Genomic DNA, 23850 nt, shown 5'->3' with positions numbered 1-23850 from the left:
ATAGAGTGTTTGTTGGGCTAAGCAATATAAAGAGCACCTTGTTTAAATGTCTATGTCTGCACTTAACATGCCATTCCTTTCATAGCCGGCAAGGTGATCACTTCAATGGAATACTGGTTGAAGTGTTACTTCACTCATAGGCAGTAAATGTGGTCGTGCATGGAGTGAAGAGCACTTCTGGGAATGTTTCCTATCAGTAGTTGGTTGATTAAGGAAAGCCGCTGTTAAAATGTAATCATATAGGAAGGTAAACTTATGGGTAACTAAGTTGTAGTAGGTATCAATTCCAACCTGTTTTGCTTATGTACTTAAGGGTGCCTGTGCTACTGTAGCAAAACGTTGTTTAAACAAAAATCTCTGTCTGAAGATAATTATTAAGAAATCAACAGGCTTTTGCCTTATATACTGTATTGTTTCTCTGAAATACTTATATTTTGATTACCAGTTAAAGTGTTTCTTCCATCATAGCTGGAAAATCAATCTCTCCCTTAATTCTAAATCTTCTAAATCTTTTATTTTTATTCATTAAAAGTTAAGATGTAATTTGAAGAATTCATCTAATGCATTGCTAGTCTTTAGTAAAAGCCAATACTTCTTTGTGACCCGAAAATGCCAATTGGTTGCAATAGGCCTGGAGCACCTCCTTCCTGGCCTAGGGAGGGAACAGGGTCGGAACTAGGGGTAGGCAGAAGAGGCAGTAAATTTTGCAGACTAATTGAAAATTTAGAGGTTTATAGATCCCTGGTAAGGCCTCATCTGGAGTATGCAGCGAAGTTTTGGGCTCCAGTTCTTAAGATGGATTTAAATGAGCTGGAGAGAGAGTGTAGAGACATGAAACTAAACTAGAGGGATGGCAGACTCAGATTATGAGGGTAGACTGTCAAGGTTAGGGTTGTTTTATCTGGAAAAAAGGTGCTTGTGAGGGGACATGATTACACTTTACAAGTACATTAGAGGACATTATAGACAAATAGCAGGGGACCTTTTTACCCATAAAGTGGATCACCGTACCAGAGGCTACCCCTTCAGACTAGAGGAAAAGAACTTTCATTTGAAGCAACGTAGGAGGTTCTTCACAGTCAGGACAGTGAGGTTGTGGAATGCACTGCCGGGTGATGATGTGATGGCTGATTCAGTTAATGCCTTTAAGAATGGCTTGGATGATTTCTTGGACAGACATAATCTCAAAGCCTATTGTGATACAAAACTGTATAGTTAGTAATATTTGGGTATATATCATTTATGTGAGGGTATGGAGGGGTCAGTGTCAGTGTGTTTATGTATGGATGCTGGGTGTTCATTTGGAGGGGTTGGAGGGTTTTCAACCCGATTTAACTTTGTAACTATGTAACAAGCACATTTTTCCAGTTTAAGTATATAATTGGATAGAAAAATAGAAAATACTCAAATTTAATTTTGGATAAATCTGTATTATAATGCTTTCCAAGAAAAAGTGCTTTTATTTTCAACTAGCAAAACGTATGTATCCAGAAAAACAAAATGGTTACTCTGAAACTCTTTAAAAATACTGCTTGCATTGTATTACTATTTTATGGCCATAATGTTGCATAATACTGCAGCCTACACATTAATATGTCCAAAGCAAACTACATTTACCGCATCTTATTGCCCATTTGTTCTGGGGCAAAATGAAATAAACCTCTTAAATACGATAGTTACAGGTGTTCTGAATAGTTTAATACCCAGCATGCTTAGGGTTACAAAACTGAGTGGCGTGTAGAAATCACAGACTGGGAACAGTGCATATGAATTTTCATGTTTGACACCTTGGCCACAACAAACAAAGCACACCAAGGATGCAACTGCTAGAGCGCTAAGCGGTGCCTTGGGGTAAGCCGCACTTCTTCCTCTTGCTGAATTAACAATCTGGTGCATTGAGCAGAATCTAATGTCAGGAGGTGCAGCCAAGCCTTGGGGCAGACGCACAGGGCCCATTGCAGGCTGTGCTCCTGCTGCTCCTTTACTTGCATTTCTGTATGAGTCACATGTTAGGGAATGGGTAGCCCACAGGGGCTTTCTGCAGGTCCATGTCTTAACAGAAAGCAGAGGCTTGCAGCTATTCTGCAAAGGCAGAATAATGCAGTGTGGAAAGTGCAAAAAAATGGCTGATTGTGGTATTCACTTTGCACACTATGCTTCCTTCAGTGGCGTAACTAGATATTATCCAATTTGTCAGAATACTGAGAGAAAGCAATCAGAGCAGAGCTTGCTGCTAAGTGTTCTTTATTGGACACAACATGTTTCGGGCAGGTGCCCTTTATCAAGTGTACAAATAGTCAGTGTTAACAAACATTTAAAGGGTAAAACAGGAAGTGAGGTCACGTAACAAGATAAGCATTAGGGGTAATTAGTGAGTCCTTTATGCAAAATGTCCTTGATTTATTCAGTCCACAGTGTGACATTTTCTGGAAACATTTCCAAATAGTCTCTTCAAACAAATGTTGAAAAAATTTAAAAAAAGTGTATAATACTCAAGGAACTGCCCATTTCTGGGCCTACCACAAACATATCTTGATAAATTACTCAATTATTATGGAAGGAAAAGATATGCCCATTACTCTTACCATTAGCCGTACATATAATGTAAATATCATGGGCTCAGAAATCAATTATCTGAAAAAGAAACAAATCAAGCATCAGTAACAAGAAAAAGTAACAAAAACTTTTTTCACTGTACAAGTAAGACGCAACATTGTCACAGTGTCAAAGGAAGCATTTCAAACTCCAGCTGTCATTCATGCCTTTAGGGTACATTGTATCTAACTTCTTGATCCAGTATGCTTCCCTCTGTAGTATTCTCTTTTTAGGGTTCCCCCCTCTCTGTAAGGGGTTAATCACTTCTAATATGGCCCATCTTAATTGTGACTGATTATGATTAGCTTCCTTAAAATGCCTGGACACTGTAGTGTCCGTGGCTGTTCCTTTCTTATAATTTCGTATGTTTCCTTTATGCTCTTTAATTCGAGTCTTCACAGATCTTATGGTCTGGCCAATGTAGGCCAGTCCACACGGACATTTTAATAGGTAAATCACGTTATTTGTATCACAGCTGGCATAGTGTTTTATTTTCACTGGTGTACCGTTAGCAGGGTGTCTCAAGGTATCTCCTTTGATGATGGAGGAACAACAGTTGCAATTTAAGCAAGCAAATGTGCCCATCTTGGGTTGGCCTAGGAACCTCGTGGCCCCTTTTAATCGTGGGGGATTGATCTCAGAAGGGCATAACAAATCTCGGAGGCTTTTCCATTTCTTATAGCTAAATATTGGAGGTTTTGCTAAGGGACCTCTGAGTGTTTTTTCTGGTTGTAGCAGTGGCCAAAATTTGTGAACAATCCGTTCAATTTGTTTACTCTGTGCATTATACTGGCTTACAAATGGGAAAATGTCCTTTCTTTCTTTGGGTTTGTATTTGAGTAACTCGTTCCTTGGAATTGTACCCACCTCTTTAACACAGTATTCAATATTCCTAGGTTTGTACCCTCTTTTAAGGAATCTATGTTTGAGAGTGTCAGCCGCCTTTATGTAGTGATCGTCTTCAGACGTAATCCTACGTGCCCTTATGAACTGACCCTTTGGAATTGCTCTAATTATTTTAGGGGCATGAAAACTGGATGCAAGCAAAATATTGTTTTTTTCGGTATTTTTACGATAAAGGCTGGTGCTAATGTTGCCATTGGCAATTGTTATTGTAACATCTAGGAAGTTAATACAATGGCCCCCCGTTTCCGTGGTAAATTTAATGGTGGGATGGGCTTTGTTAGCATTGGTTACAAATATACCTACTTGCCTTATCGATACTACTGATCTACTCTGTAAATTGAGGGATCTTGGGAAAGTAAGTACCAATGTAAAACTGTATAGTATCGATATACAGAGCCTCTACACCTCTATCCCACAGGAAGAAGGTATAGGATATGTAGAGGAAGCCTTACTTGAAACTAACATCTCTCACCAATTACTTTATTTTATTATTGATTGCCTGTCAATTGTCCTAAAAAAGAACTACTTCAGATTCTCTGGTGAATTTTACTGGCAGAAACAAGGGACGTCGATGGGTGCGGCCGTCGCTCCTTCGTTTGCCAATATTTTTGTCCACAGAATCGAAAAACAGTTGTTCCTGACTGCACCATTTACACAGTATATAACTGTCTTTTACAGATTTGTGGACGATATTCTCGTCCTTTGGGATGGCCCAGACGCAGCTTTCACTGAAATGATAACCTGTGCTAACAAAGCCCATCCCACCATTAAATTTACCACGGAAACGGGGGGCCATTGTATTAACTTCCTAGATGTTACAATAACAATTGCCAATGGCAACATTAGCACCAGCCTTTATCGTAAAAATACCGAAAAAAACAATATTTTGCTTGCATCCAGTTTTCATGCCCCTAAAATAATTAGAGCAATTCCAAAGGGTCAGTTCATAAGGGCACGTAGGATTACGTCTGAAGACGATCACTACATAAAGGCGGCTGACACTCTCAAACATAGATTCCTTAAAAGAGGGTACAAACCTAGGAATATTGAATACTGTGTTAAAGAGGTGGGTACAATTCCAAGGAACGAGTTACTCAAATACAAACCCAAAGAAAGAAAGGACATTTTCCCATTTGTAAGCCAGTATAATGCACAGAGTAAACAAATTGAACGGATTGTTCACAAATTTTGGCCACTGCTACAACCAGAAAAAACACTCAGAGGTCCCTTAGCAAAACCTCCAATATTTAGCTATAAGAAAGGGAAAAGCCTCTGAGATTTGTTATGCCCTTCTGAGATCAATCCCCCATGATTAAAAGGGGCCACGAGGTTCCTAGGCCAACCCAAGATGGGCACATTTGCTTGCTTAAATTGCAACTGTTGTTCCTCCATCATCAAAGGAGATACCTTGAGACACCCTGCTAACGGTACACCAGTGAAAATAAAACACTATGCCAGCTGTGATACAAATAACGTGATTTACCTATTAAAATGTCCGTGCGGACTGGCCTACATTGGCCAGACCATAAGATCTGTGAAGACTCGAATTAAAGAGCATAAAGGAAACATACGAAATTATAAGAAAGGAACAGCCACGGACACTACAGTGTCCAGGCATTTTAAGGAAGCTAATCATAATCAGTCACAATTAAGATGGGCCATATTAGAAGTGATTAGCCCCTTACAGAGAGGGGGGAACCCTAAAAAGAGAATACTACAGAGGGAAGCATACTGGATCAAGAAGTTAGATACAATGTACCCTAAAGGCATGAATGACAGCTGGAGTGTGAAATGCTTCCTTTGACACTGTGACAATGTTGCGTTTTACTTGTACAGTGAAAAAAGTTTTTGTTACTTTTTCTTGTTACTGATGCTTGATTTGTTTCTTTTTCAGATAATTGATTTCTGAGCCCATGATATTTACATTATATGTACGGCTAATGGTAAGAGTAATGGGCATATCTTTTCCTTCCATAATAATTGAGTAATTTATTAAGATATGTTTGTGGTAGGCCCAGAAATGGGCAGTTCCTTGAGTATTATACACTTTTTTAAAAATTTTTCAACATTTGTTTGAAGAGACTATTTGGAAATGTTTCCAGAAAATGTCACACTGTGGACTGAATAAATCAAGGACATTTTGCATAAAGGACTCACTAATTACCCCTAATGCTTATCTTGTTACGTGACCTCACTTCCTGTTTTACCCTTTAAATGTTTGTTAACACTGACTATTTGTACACTTGATAAAGGGCACCTGCCCGAAACATGTTGTGTCCAATAAAGAACACTTAGCAGCAAGCTCTGCTCTGATTGCTTTCTCTCAGTATTCTGACAAATTGGATAAAGTTTAGCACCTGGAGCGGGGGTGTCCACTGAGATTGAGAGCATTAAGCTACCATTCCCCAGTCGCATATTCTTTTCTCTGTAACTAGATATTAATAGGCCTCATAGCAAATTATATTTTAGGCCCCCAAAATGTCTAGAGGTGAACCTGCTTTATCAATATTTACAGGGTCGGATTTATGCGTGCTGCACCCTGAGGCTGGCGCCAGACGATTCTCGTGTGCACTCTCCCATCCTAGCGTCGGCTGCATGGTCCTAGCACCGCCCCCTGTGCGCACGCTTTTAAGTACCGGAGCACCCAGTGCTCCCTAGGATGCAGGTGTTTAAAAAACAACCAATGTTTCATTAGCATAGATTTTACAGAAGGGATTTGGCAGCTAGGTAGTTAGTAGATGTATGTTTTGCAATTTTTCTTTTTCCTGTCATTTAGGCAGCAGTAATTGTTGCCGAGCACCCTATAATGTCTTATTCCTAGGCTTTTTTTCAACAAGCATTGCTATACACGTTTGGCTGAAACCTCTGGCTCATACCTTAAATGTCTGTAAGACAGAAAAATTATGGCATTGCCAAAGAAATTGTCCAATGGGAATGACCCACTTCAGGATTCTGGATGACAGCTGTCAAACTGCAATAATGAGTTAGTGGAGGTTGCTTTCAAGTCCACTTAAAAAATACCAGCATTATTCGACATAATATTACTAATATTACTAAGCTCGAGTGAAGAATTCGAATGAAAAAAAATTAGAATTTCGAAGTATTTTTTTGGGTACTTCGACCATCGAATGGGTCAAATTCGATCGAATCAAATGATTCGAACGATTCGAAGTAAAAATCGTTCGACTATTCGACCATTCGATAGTCGAAGTACTGTCTCTTTAAAAAAATCTTCGACTTCATACTTCGCCACTTTAAACCTACCGAGCTGCAATGTTAACAATTTCATCGTTCGATCGATCCTTCAAATTCGATATTCAAATTCGAAGGATTTTTACATCGAGGGTCGAATTCGAGGGTTTATTAACCCTCGAAATTCGACCCTTGATAAATCTGCCCCATAGAGTACAATATTTAAAACACTTCAAATTCTTTCATATACAGTAACACTTTGTTAATAAGACCTCTTTAACGCTTTCATAATATAGAAAAATATATGTGAGGATCTGTCCCGTTTCACTTCACTGAAAAATTTAAAAAAACCCTAAATAAATTTGTGAAAAGGCAAAAATTTCAAGTCAATGGGCATTTTTTTGCTAAAAATGCATTGAAGTCAATGAGTGTTTTTGTTACTGTGGGTTTTTTTTACTGCTGGTTGGCATAATAGCTGATAGCGACTGCAAGTCCCAGTATGAATGCTCTGTCCCTCTGTTCTCCTTTGCAAGTAACTGGAAGACCGCCCTGACTGGAGGAACACACTGAGCAGGGCAATAGCTGATTGCTGTGATTGTGAGAGCAATAACTGTAAAACTATTTGTTAAAAGGCAAAACATTTCAAGTCAATGGCCATTTTTTTCCTAAAAATGCATTGAAGTCAATGAGTTTTTTGTTACCGACTTTTTTTTCCACAACAGTTTTTTACTGGCAGCGAAGCACAGAATCTTCCAGCAAATCCAGTTATTTGCAAAGGAGAACAGAGGGGGAGAGCATTCATATGAGACATGCAGTCGCTATTAGCTATTATATAGTGACACTTGGAGAAAGAAGTGAGATGGATTCACCCGTTAGAAATGTTAGCAACATATTGCCAAAATAGAGAATATCTGGTCTTTTTCTATAAAATCTTGTGATATTTAGTGATATGGGATAAGTGTGATATTTTGTATAGCAGGTATCCTTTAAAAATTAGATATATGAAAGGTTTTTGTACAGTATGATTATGTGAGTTCCCAGTAGATGGCACCATAATGTTAAACTATACATAGTTGTGCACTAACTGATCCAGTAGCTTGATTAAAGACCAAAGGAACGTTGTTCCTGCATGGATCATGGTCCTTGTCTAAATAAAAGTTGTATAGTTTTATGCACTGGCAGTATTGCTGGCTATTTGTCAGTCTGTATACATTTTGTACATACACAGTAACAGGGTTGCCTGCTCGCTCCTCTATATTGCCAACCCCAGTCACACATGATGGCCCTTATGTCCATTATACCATTACTTCACAGTGTACAAGATAAAATGAGGACTGTATTTGATCCCATATGCAGAGTACAGAGAGCATTTAAATGGAGCTTAGTAATCTTTAAAAGTGATTAAAGATATATGACTTAATAGACAGTCCATAAAAAGAAGAAGCAACCCCGACATGTTCCTAATCTATATATTTAATAGCATATATTTAATAATATTTGCTGGGAGGGAAGCTGGGGCCATGACTTAAATCAGTCTACTGCTGCCCACTTCATTCTTCCTGCAGTAATTCTGAGAACAGCAGATTTACTTCTTTAGGAGAAGTCAGCATAGCTTTCTCAGCAAGACTATAGGCAATCCTGCCCACAGGCTCTGGTTTACTGGGGGGGGGGGAGCAGGGTGACTCCAAAGGAATCTGTATAAATTGACAAGACTATGCAGGTATGTAACACTTCTGCTCACCTGCCCAGGCCTAATAATTAACACATTCTCTTTCTCACCCACACCTGCTTCTCTACTGTAGCTTCATTTAACCCTATATTGCAAATGAGATTGGGGAAGCACAATATTTCTATTAAACACACCATGTATCTTGTTACAGTAATATGTTACGGCCTAACATATAAAATGTTAGGCCGTATTGGGAGCCAAGAGAGAACCCATGATGGTGGGTGGAATCTGTTATAGCACAGGTGAGGCAGATGTATACTGACAAGCAAAAGCAGGTTGGTAATGGCCAGGGTAATGGCTTACTAAAAGACAACATTGGGAGTTCTTGTTGATTTTTTTTCAGTTCCCTCCAGTTTGCTGGAAGCATGTTCAAAAATGTGTATTGATCCTTTTTGACTGTTGTGTCCTAGCTGGTAATGCTGTATCTTGGTCCTATATTTGAAGAAACTGTCCATTTCCTATTCTGACAAAGGAGGTGAAGAATCCTCAGCTTTTCTAGGAGTATGGTAAGAGCTGGATACCTGCAGTGAGATTTTCTACCAAGTAAATTGCTTCTGCATGTGCTGATGTGATGTGTTGAACCTATTCTGTGTACTAAGAGAAAAACCTCTTTATCCTTGAAGACTTATGTTGCACAGTTTTCCTGTCTATGAACCACTGCTGCCCAAATTCATTTTCGAATAAAGTGTGAGAGACTTAAGGTTCAGCTTGGGAATCCTTTATTCAGAAACATTCTCTATGGTGCTCCAGCTGAGTAAGTTGCAACTAGCAGTACTCTCTCCAGACCCATGACCAACTCTTAGTCTAACTAAGAATAAATCCTACACTCAACTCTAGTTATTTTTGATATTTTTATTTCAAAGTTGACATTGTTTTATGTTAAAATGAATCATAATAAAAGAAAAGGAGCCGCAATATGCTATTTGCATTAGTATTTAACCCTTAGCCTACAAAAACACATTTTTACATGCTGTCAGGCAAAGGCTCCACTGGCTGCCCAAGCTAACATGCACCAACAGCGCCTATAGAACCAGCATAGAAGGTTGTAGCATTGACTCTTATTTGCCCCCCTCACATAGTTAAATGCAGTAACAGCCCAGAATTTGAACCTGAATTCTACTTACCCACTGCCAAATGGGTAAAATGCAGCCAGTTTACAATCACAGTTGTCCTCACTGTTAGCATGCACACACACCTCCACCTATTTATCAGTTTTGCTTTATTTTCCTTTTTTGCACTGTTTCACACTTCTGCACATTCACAGTATATAATTTTATGCCTTGTTTTTGCTTGTAATGGGCCCTTGCCTGGTGCATTCCCATGACAGAAAAGAAGCTGATAGAGCAGTATTTTAGTTAGGTACTGCCCTAAGCACCAAACTTCAGTCCACCTGCAGTCTTATTGGTGCAAACATGCAAAATGAAGTGTCTTACTGCACTGCACCGACATGGACATTCAGGAAAATTTCATTTTACCATATAGGCACCCGAGCCCCCCCCCTAAAGGGTATAGGTCCTTGAGTGACTATAGCCCTGGTGGCTGTCATTTTCTGTGGATAGCGCACATGGTGCATGTACTGTAGATCCATTGAACAATGAACATGTATCATAGTAGCTTGCCACAGGTGAACAGTAGTGCAGACTAAGATCCCTAACAGGTTTAAATAATAAATGTTACGAATATAGTATAATGGATCATGCTTGCCTCCCTCTCTCTTATTCATAGCTCTTAGTGACCACCGATAGCCTGACAATTTTTTAAGACTGACACTTCACCCCCTGCGAATTTTTAAATTTTGGGATTTGTACATACCACATAATTATGTAATCCTATGGATAGAGGCATATTTATCAAAATTTTCGAATTTTAGAGTTTGTTTCAAATTCGAGTAAACTTGACATTTTGAATGTTTGGTTATTTAATACAACATTTGATCTAAAAAACTTGTTCAGATAAAACCATTAAACAATGTATATTCTACTCAACATTTTCAAAGGGCTTATAATTTTGAAAAACTCGAATTGAAAAGAAATGCTTAAATTTTACCTAGAACAACTCCCAATGAGTTAGACAATGGAACCCTAATTCGAATTAGGGAGTTTTAATTTAGTAGTGCAGTAAAAAATTGAATTTAAATTTGATAAATCAGCCCCATAGAGTTTTTAAAAATATTCAGAAGAACAATGGCAGACATATTGTCTTTGTACCTAAGAATATGTGGTATATAAGATGCTGTAGACTTCAACCTTTAAGTTGATTAACTCAATAAAGCATAGATTATAAAAACACAGTAAATTGTGTTGATCTTTTTATACTTCGTAAATCAAACCTTGTCTCTTTATGGGTAAAACCATAACATTCTTCCCTACTATTAACATTGACATCAAGAATCATTTTTCCAACCAGACTGGTAAAATACCAACCAGGTGGCACAGCTCACTGAGGCACCATGATGGAAACTGCTGGCAACATAAGTCCCAGTACAGTATAGTACCTATGCTAGCATGTACTTTTGGTAGCTTTCTGTACAGGTTATAAGAATAACCAGGGAGATGAGCTGGTAGGATGAGATTTATTATTGGCTGAATTTGACTGATCATAGCTCCTCTTTTCTTAGGAATGGAATTATGATGAGGGAGTAAAACTTTCACATAATCTTTGGAGAAATTACCTAAATGGATATATTCAGTTATAAATATAGGCAAATATTGGATATTAAGAAAAAGGAGGATTGCTAGCCCTTAAAACACCTTACAGAAAGATTGTAGGAGGCTCTGGGTGTTAATAAATGGAAGCAGTTTGCAAACTGGCAGAGCAGCAAGACTAGTTATTAAATACAGAAGTCATTAGTGGGGTTGTTAACTTACCACAGTGCAGTGGTTTGTCTGCAATTTTCCCCACAGTTAGTTGTGACATACAGTTATTAGGATTAGATACTTGTGTGAAAGTGCGATTCTTGCTCGTTTGTATAGTTGTGTATGGAACCACAGCTTCATTTCAACCTCTGGTTCCAAATGAAGCTCAGTTTTGCCTATTGCCACAGGCTGCTGCAGGATTTTTGGAGCAAATACTACCTCCAGGTTAGGAAATAACTCCACTGTTCCCACATGCACCTAACTCAATCACTGCAGCGCAGTTGCACCAACAGAATTGTGCACACTTCTCACTCTTACACCAGAAATGATGCCAACATAACTTACATTCTTGTTAGCACAGTTGGGCTTGATTCATGTCAAAGTGCAAATGCAGCATTCAATTTAACACTGTAATTGCAACAGGCCCATCTCCCCCGGTGAAGCAAGTAAATCACCCCTCCGGGGTATAGTAATAATTGGCACATTTTACGCCAGTAAACCATAGCAACTAGTTGTTTTCAGTTGTTTGGTTGACCAGTGGTACATGCTGCTTAGCTGCCATGGGTTTGTAGGACTGTTGCAAAAATATTTGATAATATGCCACTGAAGGGGTAGTTAACCTTAAGTATGTAGAATGCCTTGTTTTTGGTCTTAACTTTTTATAGGTTTAAAATTGTTTGCACAGCAATAAAATAGGGGCAGGAAAAAAATTTTTGCTTTGTGACACTACAATGTCATGTTACTTATCATTATCATGCCCTCTCCTGTTCATCTGTCGGTCTATCATTTAATCCACCACCCCTTTTAAATGTATTTCTATCACCTGGTCACCGAGTGGTGGGGAGGGGTAAATATAAGATAGTTAAGGGGGAATGTAATTAAAATCACGAACGTTATTAAAAATGGTGTTTTTGCAATTGTTTAGCATTGTTTGCACTGTAAAATCAGTCGCTGGTGAATATTACATTGTGCATTATCCTGAAGCAAAGGTTTAGTGTTAACACTTACTCTGGAGTTTTGTTAATTATTTTGTGTCAAAAAAACGCTTTGAGATTGGGAAATTTTATTACATACACTATGAATGTTCGCAAACTTTGCAAAGCCGTTGAGGTCTGTAATTAGTCAAAGAGGACGCAAATATAGTTGCTATCATTTGCTAGCATCTCTGTGCAGGGTTTTTGCACTAACAAAGCATATTACATTCCCCCATTGGTGTTAGAAAGACAGTCAGGAATAAACTCAGTAAAGAAATGGAATGCATTCTTCTTGTATGAGCAGTTTTTAGGCATCTCCGCTTTCCTTACAAAAACAAACATACAAATAAAAGTGACATAAGGAGAAAAAACCAAATGACATTTCCATGTGAATTAGTACTTCAGCGAGACCTCATTTTCACACAAGTAATCATAGCTACCCTTTATCTACAAGTGTTTGCTTGGGACAGTTAATGTTAATAGGTACAGCACTTTTTTTTTTTTTAATACAGACATTGAACCTGGGTTTGAAAGCAGTTATATGAAGTCCATAAATTGTACATTTCAAGTTCACTCTTGCTGATTCTGCAAAGTTTTACACAGAATTTAGCAGCCACAGGAGGAGCACGCCTAGCCCAAGGGACAGAGAGATCTTGGCAGAATTGCCACTGTTGCAGAGGTCTGTGGCACAGCAGGACTTTTGGTAGTCTAAGTTGAAGATAGCATCTGTTTGGGTGGTAGTGTTTGAAACACAATTTGTATCACATGCCTGTTTGGTGAATAAGGAAGTGGAGCCTGTAAAGAAAGAAAAATAAGTTAAGATATTGCCTTCTTGTCAAATGTATGGGTCTCCTACACTAATGATGTAAAATGTGCCAGTGGAGGGTAAAGTGAATGTTTAAACAAGAAAACAACCTATACCACAGATAAAAAAAATTGCTGGAGAACTTTCATCAAGGAGCTTATACTACACTAGACATGTCCAAGGTATCCAGTGATCCACTAGATTGCAGTGGCTGACTCATTTGCAGTGACATTCGTTTGATCATTGCACTAGGTATATGCAATTACAATGCATCTATTTAAAGTTGAAGGAAAGGCTTGGTGCACTTCAACCCGGGCCGGTGCTCCTATCAGCAGAAAACTGCACCAACCCGCGGTTATACCAGTGAGCACCATGGAGCAAGCTTCTTCTCCTTTAAGAATGCTCAAAGCCTGTTTGAGACTGGCGTCTCCATTGTGCTTATTTTCTTTTAAAATGCTTCCTGTTTGTATGGTCAGCAATGATGCAACATGATAATCTTATATGTGTTGCAACGATTGCACTTAAAGGGGTGATTCACTTTTGCATTTACATTCAGTATGAGAGTTTGCAATTGGTCTTCAAATGCTTCAGGATTTATTATTATTAATTATTTATATTAAATTCGCTTTTTCGTTCATGAGCTCGTCTTTTTCAGAAGCATCTAGTTGCAAGGTCAAATGTACTCTAGGAACCAGGCAGTGGTTTGAATGAGAGACTGGAAGATGAAGAGGAGAGACAGCCTGAATAGAAAGATTTTTTTGCTGCCATTTGAAAGCTGTAAAAAGGCAAATAAACCCTCAAAAAAAAAAAAAAAAGCAGTACCATATGTAACAGTAAGATTTGCATTTTGCCTCTGGCCCACACAGGGTAGAGAGTGATGGGAAAGAAGTTCAAAGCCCAGGGGGTGTAGAACAGACTGGTGTATGGGTTTCCACCATAGGTGGTGTAATTTCCTTTCCATTTATATGGCATACCGTATATACTCGAGTATAAGTTTTTCAGCCTACAAAATATGTTGAAAAACTCTACCTCGGCTTATACTCGGGTCAAGCGCAAAAACGGTCGCGGGCGTCTAAGAATAGTCGCCGGCGCCTAAGAATAGTTGCCGGTGTCCAAGAATAGTCGCCGGCGTCCAAGAAAAGTCTTCAAGAATATTCGTCATCGTCCAAGAATGTTCGCGGCGTCCAAAAACGAGACGCCGGCACCTCCAATGGGAGCAGAAACCCTCAATTTTTTGATTGAAACTTACCAGAAGCTGCTGCATTTCTCACCCTAGGCTTATACTCGAGTCAATAAGCTTTCCCAGTTTTTGGAGGTAAAATTAGGTACCTCGGCTTATACTCGGGACGGCTTATACTCTAGTATATACGGTAATAAATAGTTTCAGTTCAATGTATAATACCCCAAGAATACTCTGCATATCAATTGCAGAACCTGTTCTGTTTACTGTGCAATAGCACCTAAAACACAGAACAGCAAAAATAAGTAAAATAAAAAGTTAATTTAAAGTGTATTCTCTATCACATCACACTATTACTGTATTTAAAGGTGTCCGTCTTTTATTTCCACAGAAAAATCCACTCAAGTCAATGGAAGTTATAGAGATGGCAAATAACAGTAATTCGGTCTTATTTTTATACATCATTTTCAAGTGACTGCTGTTTTTGAATAATGGAAATGTTAAACGCAAAGATTTTACAACAAAAATAAATACACGGCAATGGAATGGTGATGTGTGGTGTATTCATCATTCATTGTAATCATAAGAAGTATATTTACCAGCAAAAGCTTTGGTTAACGAGCAGTTTCCAGAACAGTCTGCCGTTGAGGAACCGGAGACACAAAAGGACAGAAAACGGAACTTGCAAACATTGCATGACAAGGTAGATGCTGTGGAAACAGAAAGTAGCAAACTGTCAGCTATTCATTTTAGAGGCAATTACATTTTCTAACCAATGTAAGGTATTCATGATATGTCCACCCCGCATGTTCTCCAACCACTCGTCTTCAGCTATTCTAGATGATTTTAGCAATTACTGCTCTGTTCAGACAGATCATTCAGGAACATGCTAATGTAGTAGGTGTTAGTAGGGCTAATTTACAATGATTAATGCAAAATACAAAAACCCCAGCAGCACACATTTTTTGCACCATGCATTTATAAGTGCTCATAATTTTTAATCCTGCGCACTATGCAGTATTTTCTTAATGTCACATACACCCAAATGGAGATTACACAATTTTTTTTTTTAAAGTTTTGTAAATGAAATTGCAGCATTGCACATTATGATGTGCAAAATGAAATTCACCTAAAAGACTGGGAACGACAGCACAGGGTATTAATATATTTACAAATAATTTTTTGCAATATTTTAATTATGCAGATTGCATGAATGATAAGTTACTATAACTGCTATATATGTCCTTTAATCACAGAAAATGCAATACTGTGTGAATCTGATGAAGAAGAGCAGACACAGTTTTGATGAAAGGGAAAGGATCCGCGGGATTGGCATAAGAGACAAAGCTTTCGGTTGCAATTACATTTACAAATTGGTTTTAAAATGATTGCACTCTTATTAATGCATATTGGAAAGTTGCTTAGCATTTGATTTTCTTTCATCTCTTTTTGGCCCTTTTAAAATAGGACTTGTTATTATTCCTTACAGCAGTTTGCAACGTTGGAAGTGGTTTAAAGTTTACTTTAGGTTAGTAAAACTTTCATGATCAGTTAAACAGGCTAAAGTTGACCATGAACTTCAAGTTCCACTGTGTCTTCCCAGATCAATTGGATCATAATAGGGTCTATATAAACCCATCAGAAGTGGACCTCAATGGTAATGTCGCATCTAGTATACACAGACCCCTATAAACTTCACCAACATGCTCGAAGCATATCAACTAGTCAAGCAGGCTGTCCGTTTTTCATTATGCCACTATATACAGGTCACCAAGCTACCAACCCAGCCCATATATAGTCACTTTTCTTTCCTAGGCCACTTACCCATTACAATGGCTCCAATAATCACAGACAAGGACAAAAGCAGCTTCATGGTGCTTGAGAATACTCTGAAAAAAATGTGAAATGACTTAAACTCTAAGAAAATTGTTGAATTGGGAAGGCAATAGGAGAAAGAAAAGGGGCAAAAATAACCACACACCATGCTTAAAACCAGGGCTGGCCATCTGGAGGTCTGCTGGCTGGATGTTGCCCTCCTTCGGCCCCCTGCCTATAAAATCCATTGGTTTTTGTTCAACATTATCATTTTGATATAATCTGAATCATGAACACATGTCAGCTAACAGACCCAGTGCATGGAAAGAGTTGGGCAGCACTAATCTAAAGTTGTTATGGTTAGGAGTTTTTTTTGTAATGAATTATTATTGGGCTTCTACAAAGTGGCAGGTCTTTAATTTTAGTAAGATAAATACTTAAATGCATGATGGATTCAGATACATTTTGGGATTGTTATTGACACTGCACTGGTGTCACTACACTGGTGCATTTACATGTGGTTTGTAACAGAATAGCATTGAAACTGGCACCCATTCCTACACAGTAAATTATCCTTTATTTTCAAGCAAAAGCAAGTATTTCCCAAAATGATATTCCCCATTCCAAGCTTGTATGGTATAACCTAGCATAGCCTTTTAGTTCCCTCAGCATTTTACATTGATTTACTGACTAATATGGCACCCACCAAATTACCATGGTAATAACACAAGTACAAGACCATGATGCGGCTGAAAAGTTGCATTTATGTCTGCAAAGGTTCTTTGGAAAAATAAAAAGTTAGTGATAAATACCCAGTAAGGGCACACAGTTCCCCAGACAGAAATCTCATAACTAGGGATGCACCGAATCCACTATTTTGGATTCGGCCAAACCCCCGAATCCTTCGCAAAAGATTTGGCCAAATACCGAACCGAATCCCAATTTTCATATGCAAATTAGGGGTGGAAAGGGGAAATTTTTTTTACTTCCTTGTTTTGTGACTAAAAGTCACGCGGTTTCCCTCCCCGCCCAAATTTGCATATGCAAATTAGGATCTGGTTCGGTCGAATCCGAATCCTGCTGAAAAAGGCCGAATTCTGAACTGAATCCTGGAATCGGTGCATCCCTACTCATTACATGAGATTTGTGCTAAGAAAAATGAAGGTGGATCAGGAGTCATTTAGCAGAAGGGAAAATGGGGCGCAAGATGAAAATCCACATTAATAAAACCAACAGTGGATACAAATGGCTCCTGAATTCTCAGTTTGGAGATTTTCCAACCTGGTCCCAATGCACAATAATGATTCTGATGGCAAACAAGCATGGGTGTCCCCAGGACAGGGTGGGGCAAGTTTATTAAACAAAATACATCTAAACCTGTATACACTAACCACAACCAGCCTATAAAATAAATTTGACCGGAGATAAATAGTTGCGACCATCATATGAGGTTTACCTTGACATGGTAGGTTACTTGGCAATTTTATGATCACAACTTTGTAACTTTGAACTCCTTTTTGTAAATATATGCACTATCACAGATATTAAATAACTAAATTGTTACCAGGGGATGTACATGAATTAATCCCATATCTTTTGCATACACTATCCAAGTGTCAGGTCGGAGAGATTTGTATTTGCAATCTCTGCAAGCCGCTAAATTTATACAAAATTGTATAACTAGTGGTCTGTTTTAAGAAGAGTGTGCAAATAATAAAAATGTATCGCAATATATACAACACAATAAGGGTTGTAATTTTTGGGGAAAAAATGCTCCTTGGAAACTTATCTGATTTCACTGGATTTATGGGTGTAATCCAATGAGCCAGAAAATTCCAGCACCACTGTATACAGATAACAGTACTGATGGGAGCAAAAGCTAGAGATCTTGCCATTGGTATTTTCAATTCTATACAGTATATTGATTCTATATATTCATTCCTTTAGGTGCAGACAAAAGTTAAATTTTACAGCAAAACTTAGCTCTAAAAGCAGGTATGGTACCCATGAAAAATTTATGGCAAATTACACTGTTTCTCCACTATAACAATATTACATACAATTGAATACAGTGGTTCTGGTAAACCAATCTTTGGTGGCAGTATAGCGGATATCTAGGGGCTGGAAGAAAACAACACTATCTCCAGCTCAACTGTACTCAAAAACATTCTAAAGGGTCGTTAAAAGCAGCACAATACATAAATAGAATATGTATATAGTTCAAATACTCCACGCGAATACATTGTGCCTTGAAAGAAAAAGTTTTCACTTGCATCCCTCAGGCTGCTATTAACTCCTGCTAAACTGCAACACCCAAAGCCTCTCCTTAGCATGAACTATTCTTATAAATTATATAATGTGATGTTCTGTGATGATACTTGTTGGGAAAAACCTGGCAGAGCTGCCAACCACAAGGAGAATTAAAACAAAACATGCTTTGAGTGCTACAGTTTAGTAGTTAAACTGCTTTGTAGCAAATGCTATCTCAACAATAACACCTACCTTCTCCTAACAGAATAGATACAGAGGAGATCAGATTGAGATTTTGTGGGTTCCCTTGGTGCAGCAGCCACAGGTAGCCATGCTCCCCAAATTACTGCTCATTCACACAGACTCACAAACAAACACACAAGGAGTATCACACTAGGTCTCTCGCATATACAGAACAGCAGCTTTCAGAAACCCTGCAGCAGTTGAGAGTTGAGATCTCAAACTCCATTATGAAGCCCTAGGGCACTTGCTTTTGCCCTGCTTGAGAGTAAAGTTTCAGGGATGCCCAAGTGAATGAGTAAAAGTTCCAAAGAGAAGCTCAAATAAGGCAGACCACCAGATATGTCCCAGGTAGAGAATGATTGGAGCACATAGAATTGTGGAAAGTAGGAAATGTATTGGATAGTTAAAATTACCAGACGTTCCCTGCAGCTGGATCAGTGCTCTAGACTCTGTGCTGGGGGAAGGTGTAGCCCACCTTTATATACCCCAGCTCCTAAGGGAGGGGCCTGCAAGCCAAATAACTGGTGATTCTAACGGGACACACCTTTGTGTTTGTAAAGACTGAGCAGCTCTTAGCTCTTTATGCATAACAGGGTGTGGTGGGAAGGGAGCAGTTACTGTCACACTGTCCTTAACTCCTCTGTATTTGGTTGCTATTTTTAGTATTCAATTATATATCTGTGTGTGTGACGTGTAAGGCTGGGCAAGAGGGATACATGTTTATTCATTGCAACATGACCCCTCTTGGGCTGCAAAACAAATGTACTGGCAGCCTGGTCATTTAGAAAGTTGTCCTTGGGAATTTCCAGTCTGGCAGCTTTCACTATGCGAGTCATATTGGAAAGGTTAATATGATCAGAGCCATGGATTTTACCCAGTCTGACAGCTGTTCAGAGAGCACTGCCAATGGCCATGGAAAGAGGCACTCGCACAACAGGATTAAATACTCACAGTTGCAGAAATTTCCAGGCTGTCTTCTGGGCATGGGGATGGAATTGTGTGTTTTTGCCACTCATATAATACTGTATTTGAAGATTTACCCTCTTGGTATGGCCCAAGGATCTTATGGGAGGCATCAAAGGGAAACTGCAGATAAAGTGCTTACTGTAAAAACTCAGTACGCTATTATAAAACACTTACAGAGGTCATTAAGCTAGGTTCATGCATTTGCAGAAGTACTTGAAATATTTAAAATTTACATTGTTTCATTTAAGTGCAATTACACTACAGGTAACCTTCAGACTTGTCTGAATAATTTTCCTTATAGTGGCAGCAATTACCAACCCTCTGTTCTCCTGAATCCCTTTAAACATTTTTCTTTTATTTCAGGAACATTATAGTTCATTTCTGTGTTTCACACTTCCCTGCGGCACAGTGATAGAGGAGACTGGGCTTCATGAACTCCTACATTCTCCTGCTGTGGAACGCATGCAAGATTCAGCCCAGGGGACGCACAAGCAACGGCTTATGTTATGTATGGAATTGCGGAGAACATTAGGGAGGGCAATGGATAACTAAAAGATGGGAACAAAGAATGAAAACAAGTGGAAAAATAGTATTCCTGGAGTTAATGTAGTGCTCTAAATAGGTTTTATGTTGTATGTCTTGAATGCAACCCTTCAAATCCATTTTCTGCAGTGATCCTATTGGCATCTCTGGATTATGCAGTTCTCATTAAGACTAAAGTGGGTGTCAGGGGTGTCTGGGGGGGGTGGTAAAAAAGAGCATTCCATTATATATGGAATGAGCACCAATGCTATGACCTCCACCTAGAACAATGCACAAGCTCAGGGCCATTTCTGGGCCAGGAGCTGCCTGAGATGGCTCCTACAATTCCGCCCCCTTGTCCCCCCATGCTTACCTTTCCTACACTGGAGGGAATCTGGAGGGGGGTCGCATCCAGAGGCGTAAATATATAGTGGAAGCAGACTCTGCAGTCGCAGGGGGGCCCAGACTGTGGGGTCTGCCTCCTTTATAGCTAATAAAAAAAAAACCTACTCCCCAGTGCTCTCTCTTACCGCAAGGAAGGGGAAGCAAGTCGGCCAGGAGTGGGCGGAGTCAGAGAGGGCATGGGTGGGGTGGAGGCAGGACAAGAAGTGGAGGGAAGGATGGGGATTGGAGTGCGCAGGGCCCCTCTGAAGACTTTTTTGCAGGGGGGCCCTGCACACTCTAGTTACGCCACTTACCATCACTAGAAGAGCCAGATTTCCTGTAAACTGCTCAGTTTTACAACTTGCCTCATTGGCGCATCTCCCCTGCACATGCTCCATGGGTCCCCACAGAATGTGTATGTGAGAATCTAACTGTGAGGGTCTGAATATTTTACAACTTCATACATTGTTAGTCTAACACTATCAGCCAAATAAGTAATAACAACAAGTAACAAAACAGTAGTAACAACAAGATTCTCATTGAAACTGGATGAGACCTGATTTTCATGCAAATAGTTGGATCCTGTTTGGTACTGGAATTTGTCTCATCTTAAAAAAAAATCAGATCACTTACAGTATGGCTATTTCCTGACGTGTCTGCCAGTTTTATAAAAACCTATTTTACTTGTTTTTCAACATAACAGACGCATTAAACTTTAAAGTGCCAACTGAATGCGCAGAAACAGCTAAGGCTAATGGCACTGCCATTTTTCCTGATTCGGTCCACCACAGGCCTGTCCATATATACAGCAATGGAATCTGATTAAATTCCATATTCTGGCCTGTCTGCCAGTGTAGAGTTTCTAGATAACTTTAAATTCAGGGACATGTGTATAAAACTCAGCTGCATTGATTGCAGTTTATTGTAGAGGCAATCATTGCAGCCCTGCAACATGCATTTATTAGCTATGTCCCTGAATTTTTAGCCCTAACATGTGCACAGTGGATTTCACATTGCTGCATATACACAAGGGGTGGTAAGGGGCCAAATCAGTGTTCCTTGTGCTATGTTAAAAACACATATTGTAAATAATAAGTATACCAAAGTTAGTGTAAATCATGTAGAAAAAAACATTTACATGTACAACAGATCAAAGGGATTTTATCAAAAGCAAATAATTCTTCCTGAATTCAGGCAAACAGACGGCAAACTGTATGTGCAACTAAAAGTGCAGGCTAAAGATGCAGTGCTCTCATCTCCAGCTCTAGAAAGGTCTAAGTAGAAGCTACTGGCTCCAAATAAACATTTTTTTAAGAACCCACTAAACCAGGTATGATGACCTCTATTGCAAACATTTACTGAAATTTCAATACTTATAGGTCTCCACTGGGCCCCTGTACTCCTGGGTGCCACATCACCCCCTGTTTATATAGACACCATTTGGCTCTGAAACCTATTCACTTCCCTTCCAAATATCGATTCTTATTGCCTTAGCCCCATATTTTTAACTATCCTCTTACTTTCTCTTCATTACAACAGTTCCTTTCTTTTGCCTGAATGTGCTTCCCTTTCTATGTTTTTCACTATTTCCTTAAACCCTTTCTGCCTGCTTTATCTTCAACCTTCCACTCTATCCAGCTCTCTGCTGCCATCAGTGTTGTTAGTAGGGGGACCATGGACCCATGTGCTGTGGGAGGCTCTAGTGGGGTCACTGATCAGACAGTGCTGTGCCATTTTAGGCCTTAGCACTTGTCATGACGCCTGGTGGATTGTTTCTGATGAACTGGGTGGTGATGCCTAACTTGCCCAGTCTTGTCAGGATTCTCATGGTGATGCTATTTGCAATTCATAATCATAAATATACCTGGTATGTCTTTGTTTTCTTCTTCAATTAACATTTTTTGTTTGTAGTGTAATTATTAGCAATTCTTTATCTTTGACAATGGAGGAGCAGGTTTACCATCTTGTTGAGGCTAGTGGTGTGTGGGCCGTGCTCTCTGCAATTGTGGTCCCACCCTTGTGATGTTTCTCAACCCTAGGAGATGGTGATGTCAGGTGCTTCTTTGTCTGTTCACCAGTCACCATTTTATATGCCTGTTATATAAGGATTTAGGGTTAATGCTGGGAATAAGTTCTCAAACTGAACCAGGCAATGTCCTTCACTCACCATATGTATGTGAGAGAGTGAGGTTGGTGCTATTGTTAGTGTGGGATCCTTGGTCTAGAACTTGGTTTACTGCAGAATATCAAGGTTGTATTTGGGAACAAATCTTCTCTTAGAGAAATCTACTCCACTTCCCTAGCTACTTCACCTGTTTTAATGCCAGTTCATCCTAGTAAGATGTTTTGCAGTGTTATTGCAGTATAATTCAGAAATCTTTAAGAATATACAGTAGTTTGCTCTCCTAATTTTGATACAAAGCTGGCTATAGCCCAGTTAGCACTTATTTGAGTAGCCTAGGGAAACAGAAAACTTTTACAATACTTACTTTTTTATTTTCCTAGATAAGTACTCCAAATTAATTTTTTATCCTTTCTACAATGTATAATAATTATCAGTATATGGAGTAATGAAGGTGGGGTTATCCTAGTGATTGAGCAGTGTGATACATAACGCATTAGCTCAGTCGGGGTATTGCCCTAAGCCCCTCAAAGACTGTTGCATGAGTGGTATAGTTTGCATAATATGCAAGGAGCACCACCCTACTTTTCAACTCTGCTGCCAGATTCAGCCAAGTATCTGGAAAGAGGGGGAAAGAATTTGTTTTTAATGTTGTATTTCTTTGGTACCTGTCAATCCCCCTGTGCTCTCCAGGGATACTGCCTTTTATCTATGGCTTCATTTTTCTTTAATATATATAGAGTTTAAGCCTGAAGGACTAAAAGGGCCTGTTGGGCTGATAGGGGCCTTGTTGCCAGTAATAATGTAAAAAAAATTCTGTTCATTTTAAGAATTGTATTCAGATATGATGCTGTTGATGCGACAGCAGGGTATGTAGGGAAGAATATATAGATATACAGTAGAGGTTATATACAGTAGATGCTGACAGTTTTCTAACTGCTCAAAGACAGATATGCGTGCAACTCCCGCGTTTCTTATTTACCAGATTTGACATCATGAGGCAGATGTGCAGTGTGTTCTTTGTCTCTTTCAGATAGAGTTGGCACCTCCTTCGTTTCTATATCTAGCCGGATTTACTTTGTATTGAAATTATTATTGTTTGTTGATGGGTGTGGTGGTGTTACACAGTTTAAGGGTAAGAGAACACATGGGATATTTTGACACCTGAGCAAAACTGCCTCCTGAGTGGCAAAATGTCTGAAAAATTCCTTTGTTTTGGTGATACAGGGAATCTTTATGTTCAAACCAATTGAAACTGCTAACGGAGATATTTTTGGGCAATTACAGAACGTGATTTAACGTGGTGTAGAAA

General features: G+C 39.1%; 1 protein-coding gene across 1 annotated transcript; it reads right to left on the bottom strand.

The window, feature by feature from the left end:
* Window positions 1-10980: 10980 nt before the first annotated feature.
* Window positions 10981-19057, bottom strand: ly6g6c.L (lymphocyte antigen 6 family member G6C L homeolog). The gene is made up of 4 exons (XM_018230159.2): window positions 18958-19057; window positions 16061-16125; window positions 14836-14946; window positions 10981-13046 (listed from the first exon to the last, which is right to left on the bottom strand). Exons 2-4 carry the CDS (start codon window positions 16107-16109, stop codon window positions 12847-12849), a joined length of 360 nt encoding a protein of 119 aa, XP_018085648.1. The 5' UTR covers window positions 16110-16125; window positions 18958-19057; the 3' UTR covers window positions 10981-12846.
* Window positions 19058-23850: the final 4793 nt, after the last annotated feature.

Source organism: Xenopus laevis, chromosome 8L (genome assembly GCF_017654675.1).
Source record: "Xenopus laevis strain J_2021 chromosome 8L, Xenopus_laevis_v10.1, whole genome shotgun sequence".
Lineage (NCBI taxonomy): Eukaryota > Metazoa > Chordata > Amphibia > Anura > Pipidae > Xenopus > Xenopus laevis.
Note: the sequence above shows the minus strand (reverse complement) of the source record. Positions and strands in the feature narration are given on the sequence as shown.

What these genes read in the sequence shown, in the direction of transcription:
- ly6g6c.L (XM_018230159.2), bottom strand. Translation starts at nt 16,109, where the DNA reads ATGAAGCTGCTTTTGTCCTTGTCTGTGATTATTGGAGCCATTGTAATG. An exon ending in TATTGGAGCCATTGTAATGG is followed by an intron (nt 14,947 to 16,060) that starts GTAAGTGGCCTA and finishes CTGTTTCCACAG; the next exon opens with CATCTACCTTGTCATGCAAT. An exon ending in GTTAACCAAAGCTTTTGCTG is followed by an intron (nt 13,047 to 14,835) that starts GTAAATATACTT and finishes CTTTCTTTACAG; the next exon opens with GCTCCACTTCCTTATTCACC.